The sequence below is a fragment of the Rhineura floridana genome, chromosome 13, assembly GCF_030035675.1.
Source record: "Rhineura floridana isolate rRhiFlo1 chromosome 13, rRhiFlo1.hap2, whole genome shotgun sequence".
NCBI lineage: Eukaryota > Metazoa > Chordata > Lepidosauria > Squamata > Rhineuridae > Rhineura > Rhineura floridana.
The window spans coordinates 6,966,641-6,992,314 of record NC_084492.1 but is presented as its reverse complement, the minus strand read 5'-3'; the positions used below and the strand labels follow the sequence as shown (position 1 = coordinate 6,992,314).

The following is a 25,674-nucleotide window of genomic DNA, read 5'->3' as shown; positions in this document are numbered from 1 at the left end:
CTTCCTTTCTTTGGCTTTAATTCTTGTGTGTGTTATAGCAGCCATCATTTTGGAAGAGTTATTTTCTTCTGTGCGTATGTGTGTGAGAGAGAGAGAAAGGGGAAGTGCCTGTTTTGTGATAGTGCAGTTGCCATTTGCAGCTTTCATAAGTACGTGCGTTAAGAGTGCCGTACATTTTTTAAAAAATCTGCTGCCCAGTTGATTGGGTGTACCCGTTTAGCAGTCCAAAGTTCTTGCTGTTCAGTTAATCTAATCAGTTAATCAACTAAATCGGGGGTGGGGAACCTTTTTGGCTCTGGTGGCTAGATCTTTATCTGGCCCCACCCCATGGGCCAACTTTGACAGGTTGGTGGGGCCACCCGCCAGGCAATCACATGATGCCCTGCCCACTTGTGAAAGTCCCAGCATTGGAGACTGAAAGGGGGAGCATGGGAAGTTTGGCAAAGCCCACCCCTTGCTGATTCTTTCAACCTGTAACATCGGATGTAGAAAGGAAGAAGCACAGGAAAGGGCTTTGTGGATCCCCCCTGCACCTCTCAATCATGAAGGTGCAGAGGAGGATTGCAAAGGGCTTTTCATTCCTCCCCGCACAGGTGCTTTCCACCTCCTAGGTCAGCAAGGAGGGAGACGCGGCTTCTGTTGGGTAGAAACCGCTTCCCCCTCCTTGAGCAAGGTGCGTTCTTGCTGCCCATCAGCTGATGGTTGCTTGGGAGCATACAGTGCCTTACTCTAGCAAAGGGACAACCAGGAGCCTACTTCAAGCTTTTGATTGTTCCTTTGAAGCCCCATCCTTGCCTGCCCCACACCTGACATCATCATGTAGGGCATCAGGTGTAGGGAGGGTGGGCATCGCTTCCCCAAAACGGCCTTGCAGGCCAAATGGGGAGGCACGTTTGGCCTGTGGACCGGAGGTTCCCCATCCCTAAATTAAAACATTGCAGTCCTAATTTCAGATGAAAAAAACCACCACTTCCGCCAAAAAGAATTATTTTTGTCTTTTATGTGACACTTTTGTACCTTTTCTTCATAAAAAGCTCAAGGCAGCTAAGAATAAAAATGCAATTACCAGTTTACACAACACCAAAAACAACAGATTGCTCTGGAGATCATTGTCAATAACTTTTGCAGTGTCTGCAATGGAGTAAAAACATAAGAGGAGCCCTGCTGGAGTGGGCCAAAGGCCCATCTGGTGTAGCCTCCTCTTTCCCAAGCAGCCAGCCAGCTGTCTATGGGAAGCCCCCAAGCAGAGTCTGAGTGCAACAGCACTCTACCCTCTTTGGATTCCCAGGCATACAGTCTCCAACAGTGGAGGCAGAGCATCACCGTTGCCGCTAGTAGACATTGATAGCCTTATCCTCCTTATCAAAGTCATCCAAGCTGGTGGCCATCGCTACCTCTTGTGGGAGTGAGTCACAGAATAGTAGAGTTGGAAGGGGCTTCTAAGGCCATTGCCGCCCTGGGCTCCTGCTGGGAGGAAGGATGAGATATAAATCAAATAATAAATAAATAAATTGAGTCCAACCCCCTACTCAATTCAGGAATCCAACTTAAAACATTCCCGACAGGTGACTGTCCGTTGATTGTTAAACCACTCGGGATTGTCGCTCTGTAAGGGGGACTCTGAACAACTCTCTGCATTCTTCGCCAACCACACTTCCCAGGATGCCTTATGGTGCTGATTGGGCCTTGTATAGTGCAGATTGGGCCTTGGAGAGGGCTACAAGTTCCTCATCCCTGTTTTTAACTGTGCACTGAGTGAAGTGGTACTTTCCCCAGAAACTCCCAACGTTGAGCTTGATTGGATGGCCCCCAAGATGGCTCTCTAATATTATGAGAGCAAGAAACTTCACTCCATCCACTCTATCCACATCATGCACAATTTTAATACACTTCTGTTATGCCCCCCCTTACTTGCCTTTTTTTTTTCTAAACTAAAAAGCCCCAAATGTTGTAAGGTTAAAATTTTACTTTGCATGACAGGCTCCAGCTGCCGAAATTCCATTGTCTATGTCACAACTATTAAGAGGATCACACCCTTGTCCGCTTTTGCATCAGGCTATCCTAGGTGGGGGATGCAGCCCTGATTAAACTGCACTTGTGTTTCCATAATAAACTTTTTTTTCTGATCCTGGACCAGTTTCTTCAAACCATTTCTCTTATGCGAATATTATTTTTTAGAATTATTGATCATATTCTTTTCTTCTGTTGTTAACTTATAGTTAAAACATTAAAGACTGACTTAACATAAACAAACAGCTGGTATAGCACAGTGGGGAGGAGAGCCTGGCTGGGAGTCCAGAGCCTGTGAGCTCAAATCCCCGCTCGTGTCTCCTGGGTGTCAAAGGCCAGCTAAAGATCACCCCCATAGTGAGTGCCCTGCCACCTGTGCAGCCGTGAGCAAGCTGCATAGTCCCAAGGACCCTAGCTGCCCCCCAGCTGGCAGTTGTGGACAAGGAAGGGGCTGGCTTGTGCAGCTGGGAGAACTACCCTCAGGGGGAGGCAATCGTAAACCCCCTCTGAATACCACTTACCATGAAAACCCTACTTGTAGGGTAGCCATAAGTCGGAATCGACTTGAAGGCAGTCCATTTCCATTTTAACATAAACAAGAGCAATTGCCCTCCCCACCACTCAGCCCCAAATACTTCCTTTCCTTGCCTTTTTTCTACCTAGGAAGTCCTAAAGGGATTAACCAGCTCAGCCCTTCCCAGGTGACACACCTCCAGAGCAAACCTGCCAATATGTCAGCATCTCTTGTCTTGTTTGATTTATTTAACGAGCTTAAATAGCGGTGCCTGTGGTCAGGCAGTGACTTGATGCTTGACTGGGAAGGCAAATCCTCTTTCAGCACAAGCTGTGCATGCCTGGATTTGCAAAGTCCCTCTTGGGATAAGTCCAGCTTACTTCTCCCTGCCCTGAACTTTATCCCTCTCTACAACGGGAGGGGGGGAGCAATGCCTACCCCACTCCACGGGCTAGGGGCGACCTACCTTAGTTCAGAAAGTAGCAGTTCAGTTCAGTATATTGCATGATTACCGACCATGCTTTTTGCATATACATCTGAAGGAAAAGAAAGAACAAATTAAAACAATAATTAAAAAGAATAAAATCAATCAGTTATATTCATACTAAAATACTCTGAAGTTAATTACTTAGTTTAACAGAGTCATTAAGATGGTTCCAGATTTGAATATTGTCATCTGGGAGAATAAAAACATTCCTCCTCTCTAAGGCTAATTTAATGCCTTTAGCAGCCCAATGTGTCACATAAAAATCTGTCAATAAATTTTATTTATTTTATTTATTTATTTAAAATATTTCTATGCCGCCCTTCTACCCTATAATAGGGCACTCAGGGCGGCTTACAATAAAATTGAGCCCGTACATAATAAAATTGTACACAATAAAAATCACAAAAACATTAAAATAAATTAGAATACATAAAATGCAATTAAAATACATGAAATAATATATATACATATATACACACATACACGCACATATGCATATATAGGGAGTGGTACTCAGTTTATTGGCCCTCATCCAGCCCACCACCAAATCCAGGCAGTGGTCCAGGGCTTGCACTGCCTCTCCCGATTCAGATGTTACAGAGAAATAGAGCTGGGTATCATTAGCATACTGCTGACACCTCACCCCAAATCTCCTGATGAGCGCTCCCAAGGGCTTCATATAGATGTTAAACAGCATGGGGAACAAGTTGGTACCCTGCGGCACCCCACAACACAACTGCCATGGGGCTGAAAGACAATCACCCAATGCTATTCTCTGAAAATAACCCTGGAGATAGGATCAGAACCAATGTAAAATAGTGCCTCTGATACCCATCTCACCAAGTTGGCTCAGAAGGATAGCATGGTCAATGGTATCAAAAGTCACTGAGAGATTAAGTAAGAACAACAGGATCGTACTCCCACTGTTCTCCCAAGAAAGGTCATCCATCAGGGCAACCAGGGCCAATTCAGTTCCATAACCAGGCTGGAACCCAGACTGGAATGGGTCAATATAATCTGTTTCATCTAAGAGTATTTGCAATTGCTGCGCCACAACCCTCTCAATCACCTTCCCTAAGAAGGGGGTATTTGTGACCAGTCTGTAGTTGTCACAAACCAATGTGTCCAGGGTGGGCTTTTTCAAGATGTTGGAACCTGCTAAAGAGCGGAGTGTGTTTTAGCAGGGAGGTGTTTGAAAGAAGGGGCAATGCAGCTAATTGGTGGCTCCTGTTAGCCGCTGGAGCCGAGCCCTGGGTGTGGAAGATGGGGAGGGTGGGAGATCAAAGGTCAGGCATGTTTATAAAGGCAGGGAGTTCTCTGGCAGCTGTTCTCCAACATGGAGAGTGAAGACCTCAAACATGCAGAGATCAGAGGGAGCAAGTTAGTCATTTATCAGAGCTGCTGGGACTGGAAGGGATCATCCTTTCTCTTGGATGAGGGAGGGCTGTCGTAATATGTGCCCCCAAAGCCCAAGGACTTTGATTTTGCACCAAGGAGACCCAGATTCTGTTGTTCATAATGTACCAAGTATGATGCTTTTGACAAGGGTCTCCCTGGACACATACTCCTGCACAAGTCCCATGGAAACAAACAGGAACTGTGCAGGAGTGTGGCTGTGGTCTTGGGCTGCTCCCATTCAATGCACAGAGCTTGCACTGGGGGGGGAGGACATCTAGGAAGATTGTGACCAACTTGGCATAAGGGAAGAAGTGAAAGCCTGCCATGCTTAAGGTCCTTGATATATGGGTTATTCATTTTATTTATTTCTTCAACAGGATTTGTATATGGCTTCATTGTAAATAAAGTGCTCCAAAACAAAATTAAGGTACAGACATAGAATGCATTGTTATAAAATAATATCAAAAATTTAATATGTGTATAAACAATCAATATAAAATCCTTGTGTATTCTCATATAGTAATAAAAAGATGGCCACAAAATACGTAAAAAATCAGTGCCCAAACTCAATGAAATACAAAATATATAATATAATCAAGGCAATATCAATGTGGAAATAAAAGGCAACTTGTAAACAGCGGCCAACATGTTAAATTTTTGATATTATTTTGTAACAATGCATTCTATGTCTGTACCTTAACTTTGTTTTCCAGCACTGTTTTTGCATTAAGGTAGATTTTAACTTCACAGTTCTTCTTCATTGTAAATAAAACCTTTAAGTCATTTACAAAGAATAAAGGGCTTACAAGGGTAATATTTCTTGGTCACACTAGGGCAGCATTTTCCAACCTGGCGCAGATGTTTTGGACTACAACTCCCATGAGCACCAGCAAGAATGGTTGTGCAGTCCAAAGCACCTGGAGGAAACCAGGCTGGGGAAGGTTGCATTAGGGTGTGACCCAATATTTGGAACTTGTGCATAGATGGGTGTGACATTATGTTGGGTGTATTACAAGGACTTTTGGTGGCAGGATCTGTTTTTTTGAACTTTGTGCAAAAGGTTCATTCATCACACCCCTCTGTGTGCTCTTTGCCTGTTAAGGGCCAAGTAACAGTGGGTCAGCAGGTGGGGGCCATATATGGGAAGAAGTAAAGAGGGGCTACCAGATGTACCTTTTGGATTGCCAGGGCAGGGGGGAAGCAATATTTCAAGGACCATGTTGTTCCTTATTTCAGTAGCCCTTTTATGTACTGTGCAAAATGTGATGCAGTCTTCATTCATAAGAACATAAGAAGAGCCTGCTGGATCAGGCCAGTGGCCCATCTAGTCCAGCATCCTGTTCTCACAGTGGCCAACCAGGTGCCTGGGGGAAGCCCGCAAGCAGGACCCGAGTGCAAGAACACTCTCCCCTCCTGAGGCTTCCGGCAACTGGTTTTCAGAAGCATGCTGCCTCTGACTAGGGTGGCAGAGCACAGCCATCATGGCTAGTAGCCATTGATAGCCCTGTCCTCCATGAATTTGTCTAATCTTCTTTTAAAGCCATCCAAGCTGGTGGCCATTACTGCATCTTGTGGGAGCAAATTCCATAGTTTAACTATGCGCTGAGTAAAGAAGTACTTCCTTTTGTCTGTCCTGAATCTTCCAACATTCAGCTTCTTTGAATGTCCACGAGTTCTGGTATTATGAGAGAGGGAGAAGAACTTTTCTCTATCCACTTTCTCAATGCCATGCATAATTTTATACACTTCTATCATGTCTCCTCTGACCTGCCTTTTCTCTAAACTAAAAAGCCCCAAATGCTGCAACCTTTCCTCGTAAGGGAGTCGCTCCATCCCCTTGATCATTCTGGTTGCCCTCTTCTGAACCTTTTCCAACTCTATAATATCCTTTTTGAGATGAGGCAACCAGAACTGTACACAGTATTCCAAATGCGGCCGCACCATAGATTTATATAACGGCATTATGATATCGGCTGTTTTATTTTCAATACCTTTCCTAATGATCGCTAGCATGGAATTTGCCTTTTTCACAGCTGCCGCACACTGGGTCGACATTTTCATCGTGCTGTCCACTACAACCCCGAGGTCTCTCTCCTGGTCGGTCACCGCCAGTTCAGACCCCATGAGCGTATATGTGAAATTAAGATTTTTTGCTCCAATATGCATAATTTTACACTTGTTTATATTGAATTGCATTTGCCATTTTTCCGCCCATTCACTCAGTTTGGAGAGGTCTTTTTGGAGCTCTTCGCAATCCCTTTTTGTTTTAACAACCCTGAACAATTTAGTGTCGTCAGTAAACTTGGCCACTTCACTGTTCACTCCTAATTCTAGGTCATTAATGAACAAGTTGAAAAGTACAGGTCCCAATACCGATCCTTGAGGGACTCCACTTTCTACAGCCCTCCATTGGGAGAACTGTCTGTTTATTCCTACTCTCTGCTTTCTGCTTCTTAACCAATTCCTTATCCACAAGAGGACCTCTCCTCTTATTCCATGACTGCTAAGCTTCCTCAGAAGCCTTTGGTGAGGTACCTTGTCAAACGCTTTTTGAAAGTCTAAGTACACTATGTCCACTGGATCACCTCTATCTATATGCTTGTTGACACTCTCAACATTGCCCCTGAAGAAGTAGCTCAATATTGCTCCCTTTTCACGGATGGAGAACTGGAGGTCAAAGAGTTGTTTTACCTTACTGTTGGGTGCTGGTGAAATCACGGGAATGTTTACAGTAGGATGGGCAGCCACTTTGAATCTCGCTCCATGTCAGCTCGAACCACACGGAGAGCCAGTCATTTGCATTCTCTGGGCATGGTCACTTGGGGAAGTGCAGTGATTTATTAACCATGAGGGGTATGTCCCAGGATTCTTTCACAATCCTCCAACTGTGTGGCTGAGCCAAAATAATCTTGGGCCAAACCAGCCTTTTGCAGACACAATCAGCACACGTCTTCAGACTTTCCTGGGCAGCCAGTGTTCCTCTCTGCAGCCATCTGCCACATCCTGAATGGCTCCCATTCACTCTCCTACTTTCCTCTCCTTGCCATGTCATCTCCAGTGATTTACACCCCTCTCTGTCAATTTAACAAAAGTCTATCTTAGCAGCCCTTCCTATTTTAAAAAAAGAAAGGATAAAAGGTAGCAAGAGAGGGAAAGAGCGTCCTTGATGTTGCGGGATGGAGGATATTGACCATCCTGGATGAAATTGGTGAATACCCAAAAAATATTTCCCTGTTTTTTCTTTCTCCTTACACATGTAAGAATGCTAGCAGTCGCATTTAGCTGATACTCAGCATTCACAGGTGAGTCTCTGAGGTTTTAGATATTCACATTTGCCTTAGATTCCCAGCTGTTTTTTACAATTGCCAGCAGTCACTCTGTTTTGGACATTCACTTTTAACACTGCATCTGGCACTGCAGCTTTTGCCACCCTGTGTGACCTCTAGCTGTTTGGGGCTACAACTACTGTATATATAGGAGTTGTCGTCCAAAACAGCAGGAAGGCACCAGCTTGGCAAAGGCAGCAGTACTGTCTTTGTTTACTTCACAGATGTCAGGTAGACCAGGGAAAGGGGAACCTGTGGCCCTCCAGATGTTGCTCGACTACATCATCTCTAGCCATTGTGCCTGGGACTGATTGGAGTCCCAGCATCCCTGACGTAGACCCTTGACTTCAAAAATATTTTGCCACAGTAAATAAGTTTGTTCTGCATGTATGTGCTGCAAATAGTACATCCAAATCAGGTGAGGCAGTGCAGGTGTTGGACCAGTGTCTCAAGACAGTAATGACTGGATGTGGGCCAGTAAACTCATACTGGATCCCGACAAGACGGAGGCACTGTCTTGGAGGGTGGTTCCTGTGACTGGGGAGTGGGGAGACAGTCTGTTCTGGATGAGTTGCACTCTCCTTGAAGCAGCAGGTTTGTAGTTTGGGGCAGAGCTTGGAAAAGTTACTTTTTTTAAACTACAACTCCCATCAGCCCCAGCCAGCATGGCCACTGGATTGGGCTGATGGGAGTTGTAGTTCAAAAAAGTAACTTTTCCAAGCTCTGGTTTGGGGGTGCTCCAGTGTCTAGTGTTGTCACTGGAGACCCAAGCGACTGCAGTGGGTAGGAATGCCTATTGCCAGCTGTGGTCATTCCTGGACTGGGATAGCCTTGCCACAGTGATCCATGCTCTGGTAACCTATAGCTAAATTACTGTAAAGTGCTGTACATGGGGCTTCCCTTGAAGACAGGTTGGAGGCTGCAGCTGGTACAGAATGCCATTGCTCAGTTACTGAGCAGAGCGCAAAGCCAGAGTCACATTACACCAATTATGCTTGATTTGCATTGGCTGCCTATTTGCTTCTGAGTCTCTTTCAGGATACTGATGTTGGCTTACAAGGCCCTAAACAGCTTGGACCCAAGTAGCTGGCTGAGTGCCCTTCCCAATATGCGCCAGCCCAGCAGCTAAGATCTGTGGCCCCACCCCTGCCTCTGAGGGTACATTGGGCCTTCCCTATTTCAGTTCCGTAGGTTGCTTAAGATGCACCTTTCCACTTAAGCCTTTGGCTCCTTGTGAGGGTGTGAACGCTTTGCTTGAGTGTACAATACGTTGAAAATGGAAATGGACTGCCTTCAAGTCGATCCCGACTTCTGGCAACCCTATGAACAGGGTTTTCATGGTACATGGAATTCAGAGGACGTTTACCATTGCCTTCCTCTGAGGCTGAGAGGCAGTGACTGGCCCAAGGTCACCCAGTGAGCTTCATGGCTGTGTGTGGATTCAAACCCTAGTCTCCCAGGTCATAGTCCAACACTGTATCCACTACACCACGCTGTCTGTCTGATTACATTAGAAGTATTACTGATTACTGATACATTAGAAGTATTTTAATGACTTTTATATGTTGGCTTTAGTTTTGTGCCGATATTGTTATACATATTTTTGTGGGATTTTGTTATGAAGAATGGTACAAAAATGAGATAATAAATGATCAAAATTCTATATCATGTTAAGAAAAAACTGGATTCCGCAACCTACCTAAATTATGCAAATTAAGGCCATTTGGATTATATTTCTCAACTTGCGGAAGGGCAAGGAATAGCAGAGTATGGAAGTGCTATCGCCTGGCTTCTGAGACCAGCAGGCTTTCAGACTTGTCAGTGCAGTCATAAGGGCTAGAAATTTGCCTTTTAATGAAAGCTTCATTGAGTTCTTCAGGATGCTGAATTCTATGTTCACTATTAAGTTTGTAGGTTTGTAGAATACACAGAGCCCTGAGCTGTGTTGGTTTTTAAGGTGCCGAAGGAATTTTTGTCCTGTTTGTTGCTATGGACTTACACAGCCACGTGTGTGAAAACGGATTGTTCTTCAGCATGTTCTCGGAATGCATATGTAGGAAACTGGTCAGGTGCGTGGTTCACAATTTGACATGCCATTGCTCACCCCACTCTAAGAATGTTTACTGGCAAACGCAAGGATTGCTGTCTTCATTTGGCTATGTCAGGCTGCCCTTATATCCATTTCACCATGAGCCCCTTTTGAGCCAGGATCAGAAGCCCATGGATTTCAAAACAAGCACACACGGAACATCCACATTGGCCCTTTTACACTTGGTTTTAGAATTGGGCAGAGAAAATGCTGTAAATAGCTGAAAACCATCCATGGGATGGTGGGTCGGAAGCAGCAGGGTACAGATTTGGCAGAGCTCTCTCTCCTCCTCCTCCTCCTCCTCCTCCCTGCCAGCCTCTTGAGACTGGGACAGGCCCTGTGCCACTTAGGGGGCATTTGCCTCCAGGTGCTCACATATTAACGAACTCGAGAACAGCAGGCTGGTGGGCTGTGGGGGGAAGAAGAAAGAGGCAGCCAAGGAATTTGGGCTGGGAACAATGTGTCTGGAAGAGGCTCCCTTGTTTGGTTGTTTTTTGGCTGCTTGTGGGTGACTATAAATGCAAGACAGACTTCCTGCGAGAGGAGAAAAGCGGCCCTGGTGGTCACTGGATCATTTTTAGGCCGCCAAGAGAGATAGAAAACGCAGAGTGTCAGGAACTAGTGGAGTTGGGGAAGGATGCTGAGGACAAGTGAAGAGACAGGCTTTGCCATCACATGTATGCACCGTGTGAATTATTTAAACACATAGCCCATCCTGCCCTGGAAATTTGAGACGGTAATAGATTTCAGCAAGAAAAACATCATGACCCTCTGTGTCTAAACTCTGTCCTCCCCAAATGAAGCCAGGACATCTTGTTAACTTTTCATCATCCCAGAGTCTTGTGCAAGGGTGGGGAGCACGATACTGTGAACAAGCTGCGCATATCCCTTGAGCTGCCAGGGGTTTTCCTATAGGTCCCCCTGGCCCCAGGCCAGCCTTCCCCAACCTTGGTGCCCTTCACACTGGCTGGGGTGGATGGGAGTTGTAGTCCAAAACGTCTGGAGGGCATCAGATTGGCTGCTTGGGTAAAGGTTTTTCCACAAACACATTTGGCTCATACGTTTTAGCTTGGGGTCCCCAAACACACACCCCATGGACAACTTGAAAATTGCTGATGGTCTTAGCAGACCACTTAATGATTTTTCTGCCTGTTGTAGCTATTGTAATGCGCTGTGTGAGATGCTGTATGATTTTTAATTGTATCTTAATTGCTGCTTCTATTTTTGTCTATTGTATTCCATAGAATTCAAACAGTAACACAAGAACATGCAAGATAAACTTCCTTCTTTACAAGATCCCTATTTTGCCATACTGTGGGTGGACATTTTTATCTCCCAAGAGCTGTCCCCAAGAGCCGGCCCATCTCTCTACCAACTGTATCTGCCTTATTTTTAAGCACAAGCCAAGGGTGAGTGATCTGCTTTGTCTTTGGCCAGTGGAGAAATTGTGTGGGTATCACTAACGACAGCCTCCTGGCAGGCTTGCTGGCCTCAGTCTGTGCCTTAGCGGTTTGCAATTACTTCTGCACGTGTATTCCTCTCTCTCTCTCTATTTGTGTCGGTCTGGATGCAATTACCCTCTCTTACTTTGTTTGTTCCATGCTAAAAATGTATTCCTCCTCCCCCTTTCCCTCCTCCAGTTTCCAGGCCAGGTTCCAGGATTAGTGGGAAATGGCATGACGTCACCTCGTACCCTGCTGCTGTTGCCAGTTCATTCCTTAGAGAAACTGGCCCCTTTCCGGAGCTCTGTTGCCAAAACACAAACAGAGCCCCCTTGCATTGATTTCAACGAGGGATGATCACATGCTTTTGCAGTTTGGGATTCATATTCAAGCAGTGCTTAGAGACCACCCTTTCAAACCATTTCACCATATGTGTGTGTCGGTGGGGGGGGGATGTTGATTTGATCAAGTGCGATTTAATAGTTCTCTGGCTTCTACTCTGATGACGAGAGGAGATGCATTGACAGATAGGATGCTTCCAGAGAGGGACCTTGTATTGGAAATGGGTCGTTCAGATCTGATTTTTCTGTGCATGCATTTGGCATATTAGCTTCTACACATTCCAGTTTTTGCATTCATGGACATTCATTGCTGTTCCGCTGCTTGCCGTCCACACCAGTGGGTGGAAAGTGGCCAAATGTACCTGGGCGGTGTTTTTCTGTCCGTCTCTTTATTCACTCCTCCCTCAGCCACAATGACCTTTTTCTGTTCTGGGAATGTCTGCAGGTTTTTCTCTAGGCGCGCAGCCTTTAAAAAACACTGCCAGCCTCTTCTAGCTAGTTATGTTTCACAGCAGACAAAACAGAGGCTTCCGCTTTTGGGGGCGGAGTGGCAATATTTATTTCCAAAACTGTACACAGTACTCTGAAGTGCAGTTGCACCAGAGACTTGAATAACGGCATTAGGATATTGGCAGTTTTATTTTCAATCCCTTTCCTAATGATCCATCCCTAGCATGGTGTTGGCCCTTCTGCCGCGCACTGGGTGGCCATTTTCTTCAAGCTATATCCACCAAGACTCCAAGGTCTCGTTCCTGGTCAGTCTTAGCACCAGTTCATTCAGACTCCATGAGGGTATATATGTGAAACTAAGATTTATTTATCATTTGTCAATTTTTAAACAGTAAGATCCTTGGGGCAGAAACCTGTTTTGTCGTTCTGTAACGCAATGCAGAGTTGATGGTGCTGTAGAAAGAAAGAAAACTGGGGTGGGAAAAATCTGGTCCCCTCCTATCCTAGACACTTTCGAGACCTCAGTGGGCGTGGCACAGACTCCAGGCTGCAGCCATTCATTTTTCCCATAGAAGTGAATGGGAGCCATTGCTTTGCACAGGAGAAAGCAGCTGAAATTAAGGACACAGCAGAAGCAGCGACAGGAGCTCATTTTTCTCTCTGTTTGCTCCTCCCTCAACTATGTCCCACCCCAACTGGTTCCCTTCTCCTTTGTGCTACAGAAATGCCCGGGAGCCATTGATGAGTATGAAAGTAATGCAGCAAGGTGTGCACGCCCTCTAGAGGATAGGAGGGCACACTGCCGCAGAAGTGTGGTATGCTCAAACAACAGAAACTATTACTAGATGATGATGAGCTGAAGGCCGGTGGTGCAGCTATGGCTGGCCTTTTGGGACCAACATCCCTGGGCCCACAGCACAGGGAATCCCCAAATGACCATCTACAGAATGAAGATGGGGGCAGCAGCAAACAGGCCCCACAGCAGCACCTAAGGCAGCATGAGCTCACCAAGGCTTGCCCTCATCACTGCACCATCCATTATTCTTATTTAAAAAAAAATATTTTATGGGCAAAAGGGTGGGCATGTGCATGTGCTTCACAACATGTGCTTCACCTGGCCATCTATAATGTGGGGGAGGGGGCTAAAATTGCCTAGCTGCACCACTGCACGAAATAGGGGGAGGATAAAGCTGTCAGTGGCTACTAGTCATGACGGCTGTGCTCTGCCTCCATGATTGGAGGTGGTATGCTTCTGAATACCAGTTGCTGGAAATCGCAGGAGTGCTCTTGCGCTCAGGTCCTGCTTGAGGGTTTCCCACAGGGATCTGGTTGGCCACTGTGAGAACAGGATCCTGGACTAGATGGGCCATTGGCCTGATCCAGCAGGGCTTTTCCTATGTTCTTATTGTTGAAGGCCTGTCCCGTGCAACAGTTTGGGAAAAGATATAGAGTCCCAGTAATTTCCCTAGTCTCGCTCCTCTGGTGTGGATAAGAGCTGGTTTGAATCTCACTTCTGCCATGAACTCACTGGGCAAGCCATTCTCTCTTAGCCTCAGCCCCTGTTTGGATGTGATAATATCACTGACTTACCTTGTGATGAGGATTACAACCAAATGACACACATGAAGAGCTTTGAGCACCTGAAAAGCCTTATACAAATTTGTTGTTGTTTTCTGTCCACAAACCTCATTCCTTCATCCATAACTATTCCAAAAAGGAGTAATGGAAACCAAAGATAGGATGTAATGTGGAGGCCGTGCTTTAGTTGTGCTGACATGGGCAGGAGACATTTCCACCACAAAGCTTGGATTTGTAACACCTTTTCCTCACTTAAAAAAAAGTAGACATAACTGATGATGAAAGGCTATAATTGAGAACTGCAAATGTTTTCGCCTGCAATTCAGCCTTTCTCTCCCCCCCTTTTTTATTTAGGCCTGGGCATCTGCTGGTTTCCATGGTCACACTGGACTCACTATGAAGGCCACTCTGAAGACTAGGGAGCCAGAGGTGCCCTTCAGCCCAGGGGCACCAAGGACATCCTTTGCCTCTCCTTGGACATCTGGCTCCAGTATGCCTGGCATTATCTGAGGTGATTTTTGGAGGAGAAAGGCTGCGAGGCCTCTGTCATGTCTGGCCTAAGCGTGTACAGAATTAGTTGAAGAATTCTTTGTGGCAAAGAACAGAACTTCTGTCATCAAGGAGTTAAATGGCATTTTTTGCTCCCTTGCTAGATGCCTGCTGACAGGCCAGGTGGCTGCCATGAACTGAGGCCTTGACCTGGACGTAAAATGAGTCAGAACGCCAGTTCCCACTTGGCTGATTCGCCTCAGCTCTCCCAGAGCAGCCTGCTCAACATCTTGGGCAGCCCTCAGCCTGAGAGGATGAGCCTGTCTGATTCCCTGCCCCCCACCCCAAAGAGCGGCACCCCCTCGCCCGGGCCGCCACAGCTCCCCCTGCTGAGTGCCGGTTGCCTTGATGGCGACTGGGAGAGCCGGGAGGAGCTGCGCCTGCGCGAGCTGGAGGAGGCCCGGGCCAGAGCCGCCCAGATGGAGAAGACGATGCGCTGGTGGTCGGACTGCACTGCCAACTGGCGGGAGAAGTGGAGCAAGGTGCGCGCCGAGCGCAACAAGGCCCGGGAGGAAGTGCGCCAGCTGCGCCAGAAGCTGGAGACCCTGACCAAGGAGCTGACCAGCCTGAAGCGGGAGAGGCAGGAGGTGCTGAACGAGAACGAACAACTGAGCAAAGAGGTGGCCCGGCTGAAAGGGGAGAGCAAAGGAGAGAAGGAGCTCGACAACCGGGTTGCCTCTGAAAAGGAGAGCGAAGCCTCCCCGGAACAAGAGCCTGTGCGAGACATGGGTTCCGAGAAGCTGCCGAAAAATAAGGTAAGGATGGAGAGGTGGACAGGCGGCCTCCTTCGCTGTAAGGGCTCCAGGGATCATAGAATCATAGAATAGTAGAGTTGGAAGAGGCCTACAGGGTCATCGAGTCCAACCCCCTGGATGTAGCAAGCTGCCTTATTCCAAGTCGACCATGTTGTCCATGGAACTCAGTATTATCCACACTCTGGGTTTTCACGCAGGGAGTCTCTCCCAGGCCTACCTTGAGATGCCAAGGGTTGAACCTGGGACCTTTTCCATGCAACGCAGATGGTCTGCCCCTGAACTACAGCCCTTCCCCTAAAAAGAATGCAAGATTCCAGACCTCATGGTTCTGAACAAAGGAAACATTTAAATAGGAATGTAGGAAGCTGCCTTAGACCGCGTTGGACCATTGGTCTACACTGACTGGCAGTGACTCTCCAGGGGTTCAGGCAGGGGACATTTCCAGTCCTTGGTGGCAATGCCAGGGATTGAATCTGGGACCTTCTGCATGCAGAAGCAGGTGGTCTGCCTCTAAGCTGCAACCCTTCCCATGCCCGCAATCTGCCCCAAGCAAAACTAAAATCTGCAACCTGAAAGGTTACACAGATAAAACAAAATCTGCCTGTCATTTGTATAATTGCAATACCTGTAACAGCTCTCTTTTGCCTTTGCTGAGAGTTGCTTACAGTTACAAGCAAATTTGGCAGGGGGGCGTAGCTGAACTTTTGCACTTGTTTGGTTCAATTACTGGGGCATGCGACACATACTGGGCTTGCCCTAGCCTACAGTGCCCATTCCATCTTGGCTAGCGCATCATGTTTTAGAGGATGGATTCCTCTTTATTTCAGAACACAGAAGAGAGCCCCTGAGACATCTCATACGGTTTTTATATAGCAATCGGGCCTGCCAACTTTTAATACCAAAATACTACTCCTGTCCTATATCTTGATTTATTGAGACGTAAGCAGGCAGATCAAGTCAATTTTTGGTGTACAGATTTCTTTGGAGGTTCTGAAAGCCTACATCTCCACAGAAGCCCAGTGAAAACTTTGCAGACTCTCGTCTCTTTTACTTCCAACATTCAATATGACAGCAACCCTCCAGACCCCATGTCTTGAATTGCTGGCCTTGGATCTCTCTCTGGCATTGTTTTAAAAAACTAAATATTTGGGGGAGAACGTCAAGGCTGTTACAATGCAACTGAAATCCATTCAGTGTAGATAGTTTCTGAGAGGAGCGGAATGTAAAATAATGAGATGTTTTGCTGTGAGAAAGTGCTGGGATGGGAATTCTGCCTCCCATAAAGAGCCAGCTGGTGCACATCAAAAGAAAATTGCTTGGGCTCAAAGGCAGAGGCTGATGGGAGCTGAAGGCTGAGATGGTAATTTTACATTTACAGAATATAGATAATAAAAAAAATCATTGTCTTCATAGTAGTTATAGTTTGCTAAACTCCTCCCTGTTGTCTATGCTCTAGGATGATTGAATTGCTCTATGGTGCCTTGGCTTTACTGGCCTTGGATAGTCGGATCCAAGCCAACTACAGTTATTTGGGCAGAGAGCTGCAGTCAGTGCTAACGGGCAACTCATTCTCTTCACATTCTGTTATATTTATATTGAAGACTCTCGGATGACGATTTGGCAGGTTTTACTGAATCAGTGGCCTGGTTCGGGCGGTCTTCCAGCCATGGTGTGTAAGATCAGAAAAAAAGGCACACTTCCTTGGATTCCTCTCTCTCTCTCTCTTGCACAGCAACTGTTTTGTTTTGCCATGATGTCCAAATCAGTAACTGTCAGGTACACTCGCTAACCAGAATTGCAAACCATGGTTTGGGGCGGGAGTTCAGTTCTAGTTTGGAGTATGCGTGCAAACCATCACTGATTCAGACACAGGAACATAGGACGCTGCCTTTTACAGAGTCAGAGTGTTAGTCCATCTAGCACAGTATTGTCTGCATGGACTGGTGGTGGCCCTGCAAGGTTTCAGACTGGTGGCTCTGCAAGCCCAACCTGAAGGTGCCGGGGATTGAACCTGCACCGTGGACCTTCTGCATGCACAGCAGATGCTCTACCACCGAGCTAAGGCCCTTTCCAGTGGCAATTTTTGTTATGATAAATTGGAAATAAAGGTGTGCTAGAGAGAAAGAGGAGGAGGAGGGAATAAAGGAACCTGAAGCTTATTTCTTGCCTTTCATACTATGGCAGCCTTTCCCAACTAGTGGGCCACCAGATGTTGTTGGACCACAATTCCCATCATTCCTGACCATTGGCAATGCTGGCTGAGGCTGATGGGAGTTGTGGTGCAACAACACCTGGTGGCCCACTAGTTGGGAAAGGCTGTACTATGGCTTGGGGCAGCCTTTCCCAACCTTTGGGTCCCCAGAAGTTGCTAGACTACAGTTCCCATAATTCCTGACCATTGGCCCTGCTAGCTGGGGCTGATGGGAGCTGTAGTCCAGCAACATCTGGGGACCTTAAGGCTGGTTTGGGGGATCATCCCTTCCCCACAATTGCACAGAGTCCCACTTGGCTGGGTGTCCTGAGTGGAGTTTCTCCCTTCCGCATCCTGTTCTCAAACCCCCAGGAGCACACAGTCTATTCACAGCCCTGTGTCACATTTTCCCCTCTAGCAACATTTTATTCCAGTACCAATTTTCAGTGCTCCATGTTCAGTGCTTCCTTCTTTGCAGTTGGAATGTTCATGAATATTCTGCGATGTCATAACAGCTCAGCCAATGGTGGAGAAACAGCTGCTTGTAGACGGCCACTTTTTAGTGTTATTAGAAATTGTAGATAATTAACAGCCTCTAATCTGGAGAAGAGAAGACTGAGGGGAGACGTGATAGCACTCTTTAAGTACATGAAAGGTTGTCACATAGAGGAGGGCCAGGATCTCTTCTCGATCGTCCCAGAATGCAGGACACGGAATAATGGGCTCAAGTTGCAGGAAACCAGATTTCGACTGGACATCAGGAAAAACTTCCTGTTAGAGCCATACAACAATGGAATCAATTACCTAGAGGTAGTGGGCTCTCCAACACAGGAGGCATTCAAGAGGCAGCTGGAGAGCCATCTGTCGGGAATGCCTTGATTTGGATTCCTGCATTGAGCAGGGGGTTGGACTTGATGGCCTTATAGGCCCCTTCCAACTCTACCATTCTATGATTCTGTGATCATTGTCTGTTTATTTGTATGTATGTCGCTTTTCAACAGTAAACATGTACCTAGAACACTTGGAATGTGCTAGAACAGCCTCTGCCATCCTGGTGCCCTCCAGATCTTTGGGCTGTGCTGACTGAGGCTGATGGGAGCTATAGTCCAAAACATCTGGAGGTCACCAGGTTGGGGAAGGCTGCACTAGAATAACATTATTTATTAATTTTCTAATTGTCAATATTCAGTAGAAAAATCATAACAGCCTCGTCCAGTTTTATTTTATTTATAAGAATATTATAAACTGCCAACTCAGAAAAAAATCATTATAAAATTATAAGATGATAAAACAATAGTTCCTATCTTCCTCACTAGTGTGTTTCCTCTTACTGTACATTTTTAGAGAAGAATGCCTGCTATTCAAGCCTTGCTTTTCCAGAACTCATTGATTTCATGGACATGACTAAAACAAGTTCTATTCATAAGGACTTCTCAAATTGGTGGGGGCAGCTTTGCCCCAACGAGAGTGAGAGCAGATGTTCCAGCACTGGAGTCAGAGGTGTATTCCTGGTCAGGATTGCAGCTACGCCATCCACAGGCATAGCTGGAGTCAAGACCTGCTGTTCTGATGATCACCTCCTGGAGAAAGGAGGGCCTATCACTCTGCAGCTGTCGTTTCAATGAGAGGCAACCCTGTCATGGGGCAAGGCAACTGTTTTCGATGGTGAATATTAGTGCCATTATTGGGAGCTGGCTAGGAGTCAGGGCACAATCCACTGGATAATTCTTTTTCTGTGCATGCCTCACTAAAATGAAAGTTTCACGAGAGTTTCACTATACTTGCACAAGTCCTAATCATTTCATATGAGGCTTGTGCAAGAGAACATTCCAGTGTGTGATGCCCATGTTAATTCACGGGAGGTGGATGTTTTTAGATTTTTAATGCCTACGTATTGTATGCCTATGTTGTACGTCGCCCAGAGTGGCTGGACAGCCAGCCAGATGGGCGACTAAGAAATTCAATAAATAAATAAATAATAATAATAATAATAATAATGCCATTTGCTTGTGTCTCAGACAACACCAAGACATTCTCCTGCACAAGCTCTGCTTTGATTGCATTCCAATAGAGCTTGTGTAAAATATGCTTTCCAGTGGATTATTCCATGTGTGTGTCCACTGCCCGCTTGCGCATCCCTGTTGAATCTTTCAGTTGTGCTTGGGCCTGATCCACACAACTCTTTTAACATGTGGAGATGTGGCCTGTTTCTGAGAGAGTCTCTCGGGAGTCATCTGCTTTCCTTGATCTTTTCTCCTCGGCTACCCGCTGCAAGCCTTTCCAAAGCAGGAGTAGCTAAACTTTTTCAGCCCGTGGGCCATGTGCCAGTCGTGAGTGTGGCCAACATACACTCCCTGCACATACAGATGACATACACAAACTCGACATACACAAACTCACCATACACACACTCCGCTGAGGGAGAGGACAGACAAGCAGGGATATGCTCACCAGAGAAGGGAGGTTCCTTCCCATTGCAACGCTGGGCTGGGAGAGAGGGTCTTCCCTGCATAGCCAAGCGCTGGTAGGGGGGAGGACAAGGGCTGCCTTCTTTCCTCTCCATCACAGCACTGGGCTGGGAAGACAGCCTCCTGCTGTACAAATGCAACGAGAAGAAAACCCCTTTCAAAAACCAGGCACCTTTTCTTAGCTTTGAAAAGTGCCACTTCTCCCTCTGGTGAGGCGCCATTGTGAGAAGGTCTTAAAGAGAAGAGAAAATGGGAAGAAGCACCGCTTCCTGTTTCCTGTGCCTCCCTGAGCCCTTCTAATAACAGTGCCATGCTGGAGGGAGAAATGGCACTTTTCAAAGGTAAGAAGAGGCGCCTGATTTTGGAAGAGGGTGGCAGGCCACTACAAACAGCTTCACCTACTGGGTTCTCCACCCCTGGTGTAAAGACTGCAGTCGGCATTCAGAGAGGGGCCAGTTTCAATAGGCTTGCAGAGTTGCCCGTGAATCTGCCACCTGGGTGCCTGGAAAGCCTGTGCACCATCGGTGACCCTCTCGTTACTGAGCTTGTCTCTCCTCCACCCTCGCCCCAAACTCTTATCCACAGTCACTGCAGGAGTTTGAGCTGATGGAGAACCTCTTGAAGAGCAAGCAGGAAGGACCCGAGTGCTGGGACCAGCGGAGCACGGTCAGCGTCCGCTCATCTTTCGCACGCCAGGAAAGGAACCGGCTGCTCTGGGAGGATGTCTCCATCCTTGAGGAGGATGCCACCAAGATCACTGCCCTGAAGCTGAGGCTGGACGAGTCCCAGAAAGTGCTGCTCAAGGAGCGGGAGTGAGTGCTACCTGTGACGCCCCTACTTGCACAGGCGTGCTGTTTCCCTTCAGGCCTGTGGCCAGGGCAGAGCCCTCAGCCTTGCCTTTGTATTGTTGTTTCTTTCAGGGACAAGCTGTCCCTCAGCAAGAACATCGAGAAGCTGGAAGGCGAGCTGAGCCAATGGAAGATCAAGTATGAGGAACTGAACAAGAACAAGCAGGAAGTGCTGAAGCAGGTGGGCACGCTCTGTAGCGCAGTGGTGGAGTGCCTGTTTTGAATCTAGAAGGTCCCAAGTTCAATCCCCGGCATCTCCAGCTAGAGCTGGGAATGACCTCTGCCTGAAAACCTGGGGAGCTGCTGCCAGTCAGTGTAGACAATACTGAACTAGATGGACCAGTGGTCTAACGGAGTGTACAAGGCATGTTCTGTGAACTAAAGGCTGCCTGGCTGCACAAGCAATCCCATTAGTTGCTTGGGGTGGGATGTAATCATTGATGCCAATGAAGCAAAGGTGCAAATGGTGAGTTGCAGCCCAAGGATTCCAGGGCACAGCTTTTGAACTGGGCAGTGCTGGCAAAATGTCTTGAACCCAAAACCTAGAGTTGGGTGTGAGGCAGATGTGTCCCCAGGCTTGTAGTGGTTTCCCCTAAGCCTCTCAACTTTCATCTTTTTTCTGTCACTGCTACCTGTTAACAGTGTGGGTGTGGGACAGGGATGGCGAAGCTGTGGTCTTCCAGATGTTTGTTTGTTTATATAGTACTTCACCCTTCTATTTGTTGGCCTGTGTTGTTGGACTCCCAGCAGCCCCAGCCAGCATGGCCAATGATCAGGGATGATGGGAGTTGGAGTTGAGCATCTGGAGGGCCACAGGCTCCCCATTCCTAGTATGAGGTCTCGAATAGTTGTCCCCAACCTGTCACCCTCCAGATGTTTTGTACAGATGGGAATTGCAGCCCAAAACATCTGCAGGGCACCAGTTTGGGGAAGGCTTGACTAGAGTGTTGGGTTTAGAACTGGGAAGCTGTGTACTGTTGTTGATTTCACCCACAGGTGCCAAAGGCCGTTTCCAACTTCTCCTCTCAATCTCTCTGCAGCTGAACGTTCTCAAGGAGATCCACCAGGATGAACTGGGACGCATCTCTGAGGATCTGGAAGATGAACTGGGGGCTCGATCAAGTATGGACAAGAAATTGGCTGAGTTGAGGTCAGAGGTGAGAATTGAGGGAAGGTTGACCTGATGACGTGCAAGACTGCTTGAGGTGGGGAGGGGTCCTTGTGAGTTTTCCCATTGCGTACTTAATTGTTCTGCTAAATTCTAGTGACAACTCAGCTGCAGGCATTTCTACTGTGCCTCTTAGTACAAGAGCTTTCAGACTTGGTCCTCTTGACACTTGGAGAAAATTCTGAGGCAGAAGCGGTGTGTTTTTTTTGCTTTGGTCTCTGACTTAGCACTGGCCTCCTGCTACGAAATCCTAAATTGCCTTTCCCTCCACATCCTGCCTGCAAGAGATGCCAGCAGGACATTTGGCCACCCCAAATGGCAAAGCTGCAAGAAGGGGCCCACAGCTGAGTGGTGGAGCACATCTTTTGTAGGCAGAAGGCCCCAGGTTCAATTCCCGGCATCTCTACTTCAGCATCTCTCCTTTGTCAGCGGCTGTCCAAGCAGAGTAGACCACACTTGCCTGGATGGATCCAAAGTCTCCCTCCTTGGAAAGCTCCCATCTTCATATCCAAAATGTACATCCCAGTGACCCTTGCAATGTCAAAGGTTTGCACCTTAGCATCCTCTCACATCATGCATGGCTTCATTGGTGCCCTTAACATTACAGACTCTCCAGGTTACGCACATTATGTGTCCTATTCTGGCCGTGAAAGAACAGGCCTTCTCAGCGGTGGCCCCTTGGCTGTGGAATGCTCTCCCCAAGGAGGTTAACCTGGCACCAACATTGGCAGCGTTTTGGATATTCTTGTTCTTGCAGGCATCTGGATTTTGGAGTGGTTTGATTTTTTGCTTGTTCTTGGTGTTGGATGGGGAAGGATGTTTTCCTTGCTATTGACTGGCAGTGAACACTTTTAGCATTATTTAGTGAACGCTTGTAGTATTATGCATGGTTTTATTGTTTTGGCTATCTCATGGCATCTTAATAAACATACACATCCTGTGAATAAAATCAATAAATATCTCACCATACGATTTGGGTTGCTTGTGAAGCACAGCTGGCCCCAGGCGAAGACCTTCCATTTGCTCTTTTGAGCTGGCTGCTAATGACCAAGGGATGGTAGCCGGGCTGATTCCTCTGTGTCCTCCTTCTCCCAAAGATGGAACGGCTCCAGGCCGAGAACGCAGCAGAATGGGGGAAGCGTGAACGCCTCGAGACAGAAAAACTGAACCTGGAACGAGAGAACAAGAAGCTGCGGGCACAGATTGAGGACCTGGAGGAAGTTCTGGCCCGGAAGAGGAGGCAAACGGCCAGCACTCTTGACACTGATTTCAAGACCATCCAAACGGAGCTGTTTGAAAAGAACAAGGTGACGTCAGTGGGAGAGGGAGGGAAGGAGGACGTTACCCCACGGGGCGGTACGTCTGACTCCAGGGAACCTCACTGGCCAAACCCGGCCTTAAGGCGCTGGAAAGTAGCTGACCTCTCTGCTGCTTTCCTCAGCCATGAGTTCCTAAATTAATAAATGGGACCTGCAACAAAAAGTTGCAGAGTGCACTGTTCCTGTTCTGTTTTCCAGCTGGTCAGCTATGCCTTCTTCCAGGATACTCTGTTCCATTCCCCACACAGACACATACCAGTCAAGTCAGCGTTCTGTGGCCCCTGAGCATGCTCAGTCCTCGCTGGGCTGTTCTGATTTCTTTCCCTATGAAGGTTCCCCACCCCTCAAATAATTTTTTGTACTTCTACACATCTTGTGGTTCACCCAGCATGCTGATCCTTCCTATTTTGAGTCCATAAAGATCCAGACTCGGAGGATGAATTCAGTGTTTGCATCTAGAGTCTTGAAGCAGGAACCTTAGAATGGGCCCTTGCTTCCTCAAAGGACTTACTTCCTGGAGAGCCTCGCTGGGTGTCTTTGCTTTATGCTCAAGGGTAGGGAACCTTTTTCAGACCATCTTCCCCTCCAGCCAATGCTCTGACAGGCACATGCCAGTGGTGGGCGGGGCTACAGGCAAAAGTGGGAGGAGCAATTGGTAAATGTTACCTTTGTAGCTACGTCCTACACACACCCCTTTCTGTTCTCCATCTGGACAAGCCAGAGGCATTATCAGAGCTCAAGGACACATTTCCACCCTGGCAAAAACACTCAAAAGGGACGTGAAGCAAGGCCAGTGAGGGGTGTGGCCTGGAGAAAGGCCACATTTGGCCCTCAGACCTGAGCAGTCACCAGGGACACAACACTGACAAGTCCTCCTGTGCATGCCTTTGCAAAGCAGGAGGCACCAGTCCCTGGCACCAGGGCCTGAGGAAGCAAATCTCCCAGGCAGGCAGGCAGGCAGGCAACAGAGTCAGTTCACAGACAGACTGGAGCCAGGGAGGCACAGTCTTGTTTTTTTAATCATTTGCACCATTAGTTGGTTGCCCAAGCAAAGTCAGGGAGACCATAGGTCAGTGGTAGAGCACCTGCTTTGCTTGCAGAACATCCCAGATCCAATCCCCAGCAATTTCAGGGAGGACTGGAAAAATCTCTGCCTGAAACCCTGGAGAGCCAAAGGCTAGTTGGCATAGACTAGGGATGGGGAGCCTGTGGCCCTCCAGATGTTGTTGGACTACAGCTCCCATCAGCCTCAGCCAACATGGCTCACAGCCAGGGCCTATGGGAGTTGTAGTCCAGCAGCGTCTGGAGTGCTACAGGTTCCCCACCCCTGAGCTAGATGGACCAGTAATCAGGCTCTCAGTATAAGGCAGCTTCTTCTGTTCCTAAAGGTCCTACCTGCCCTGGAAGCCTTGGTAGCTCTTCAAGGTCAGGGAGAACCCAACAGGCTTCCTGCGTGGACTCTGGAGTCACTCCGGAGCTTGAGATCACATCTTATCTCAGGGGACCTTCCAGACTTCAACCTTGGTTGGCTCACCAAACAGGGCATCAGAGCGCAGATCCAGACGTTTCCTATTCTAGCCCTAGTGGTGCCTGTCAAAGACCCACTCAAGGAAAGGAAGCAGATGAAGCCTTTCCCCAACCTTATCCCTGACCATCAACTGTCTTGATTCCAGGAGAGCGAGTGAGGCAGGAAAAGAAGACATCAGGGCCTGTTCCAGCTGGGCTGTACCCTCCCTGCACACGCACGCGCGCGCACACACGCACACGTGGCCTTCTACCACCAACTGTCCTGCGGGAAGGCTGCTGAGGAACTTGTTTTGTTTTTATATTGCCATTCTGCTTTTCATGAGCGCATCTTTCTGTTACTTATAAGCTGCCTTGGAAGGATTTGTATTCTGGAAGGTGGGACAGTGGGGCTTGTGCCGCAGAACTTTGCGGAAGATTGTGCCCAGTATTTGCAGACATGAAAATATACCCCAAGTGGAATTGAGTATTCCTCTTCCCCCCACACATACCTTTTTTTGCACCTGTTTATGGGATGTTCTGCCTTGGACCGTGTGTGACTTTGTGGGGAAGAGATGGGGCTCATGCGATGCAGATTCTAGCTTGGGTTGGACTTGAACAGGCTTATCTATTTTATTTATTTATTTATTATTTATTTATTATTTTATTATTTCAATTTATATACCGCCCTTAGCGAAATAGCTCTCAGGGCGGTGAACAAACAAAATAAAATACAATATATCATAATAAAAATACAAAAACGTATACAAACAAACAACGAAAAGCACAGCAAAAACAATGCTTAGAATGGGCCCTTGCTTCCTCAAAGGACTTACTTCCTGGAGAGCCTCACCGACATCTTGCTGACCTCCATCCGCTGCTTTTCTCTTGCAGACTGTACTGGCCAATAAAAAAGTCTCTTCTCCCCCATCTGAACAATATAATTTAAGAAACGCAATAGCATTACTACTTGTGGTGAAAGGAACTAAAAGCTGATGTACTGTGTGTTGACATCAAAATTGCCTTACTGACAACCAACACCAGGGGGCAGCCAACCCTTTCCATTGGCAGAAAGAGAGAAGGCCAGTCCTCCAAAGTAACCTCCACAGAGCTGCTGCCTTAGCCTGTTGCAGCAAAAACAATATAGAACAGCCTTCCCCAAGATGGTGTCCTTCAGAGATGTTTTGGACTACAATTCCCATCAGTTGTGTTGGCTGGGGCTGATGGGAGATGTAGTC

At 47.3% G+C, this 25,674-nt stretch overlaps 1 protein-coding gene across 3 annotated transcripts in view; it reads left to right on the top strand.

Annotated features, from left to right (window-relative positions):
• The window catches only part of CCDC102A (coiled-coil domain containing 102A), a 60,370-nt gene that overhangs the window by 15,699 nt on the left and 18,997 nt on the right, over nt 1–25,674 (top strand). For 2 of the 3 annotated variants that reach the window (XM_061594228.1, XM_061594229.1), the window contains exons 2-7: nt 11,069–11,233; nt 13,990–14,939; nt 20,184–20,410; nt 20,519–20,627; nt 21,487–21,603; nt 22,712–22,921. In XM_061594228.1, coding sequence (XP_061450212.1) covers nt 14,346–14,939; nt 20,184–20,410; nt 20,519–20,627; nt 21,487–21,603; nt 22,712–22,921 — 1,257 coding nt within the window. In that variant the 5' untranslated portion in view covers nt 11,069–11,233; nt 13,990–14,345. The remainder of the gene's footprint in view (nt 1–11,068; nt 11,234–13,989; nt 14,940–20,183; nt 20,411–20,518; nt 20,628–21,486; nt 21,604–22,711; nt 22,922–25,674) is intronic. The other variant, XM_061594230.1, reaches the window with a different exon arrangement.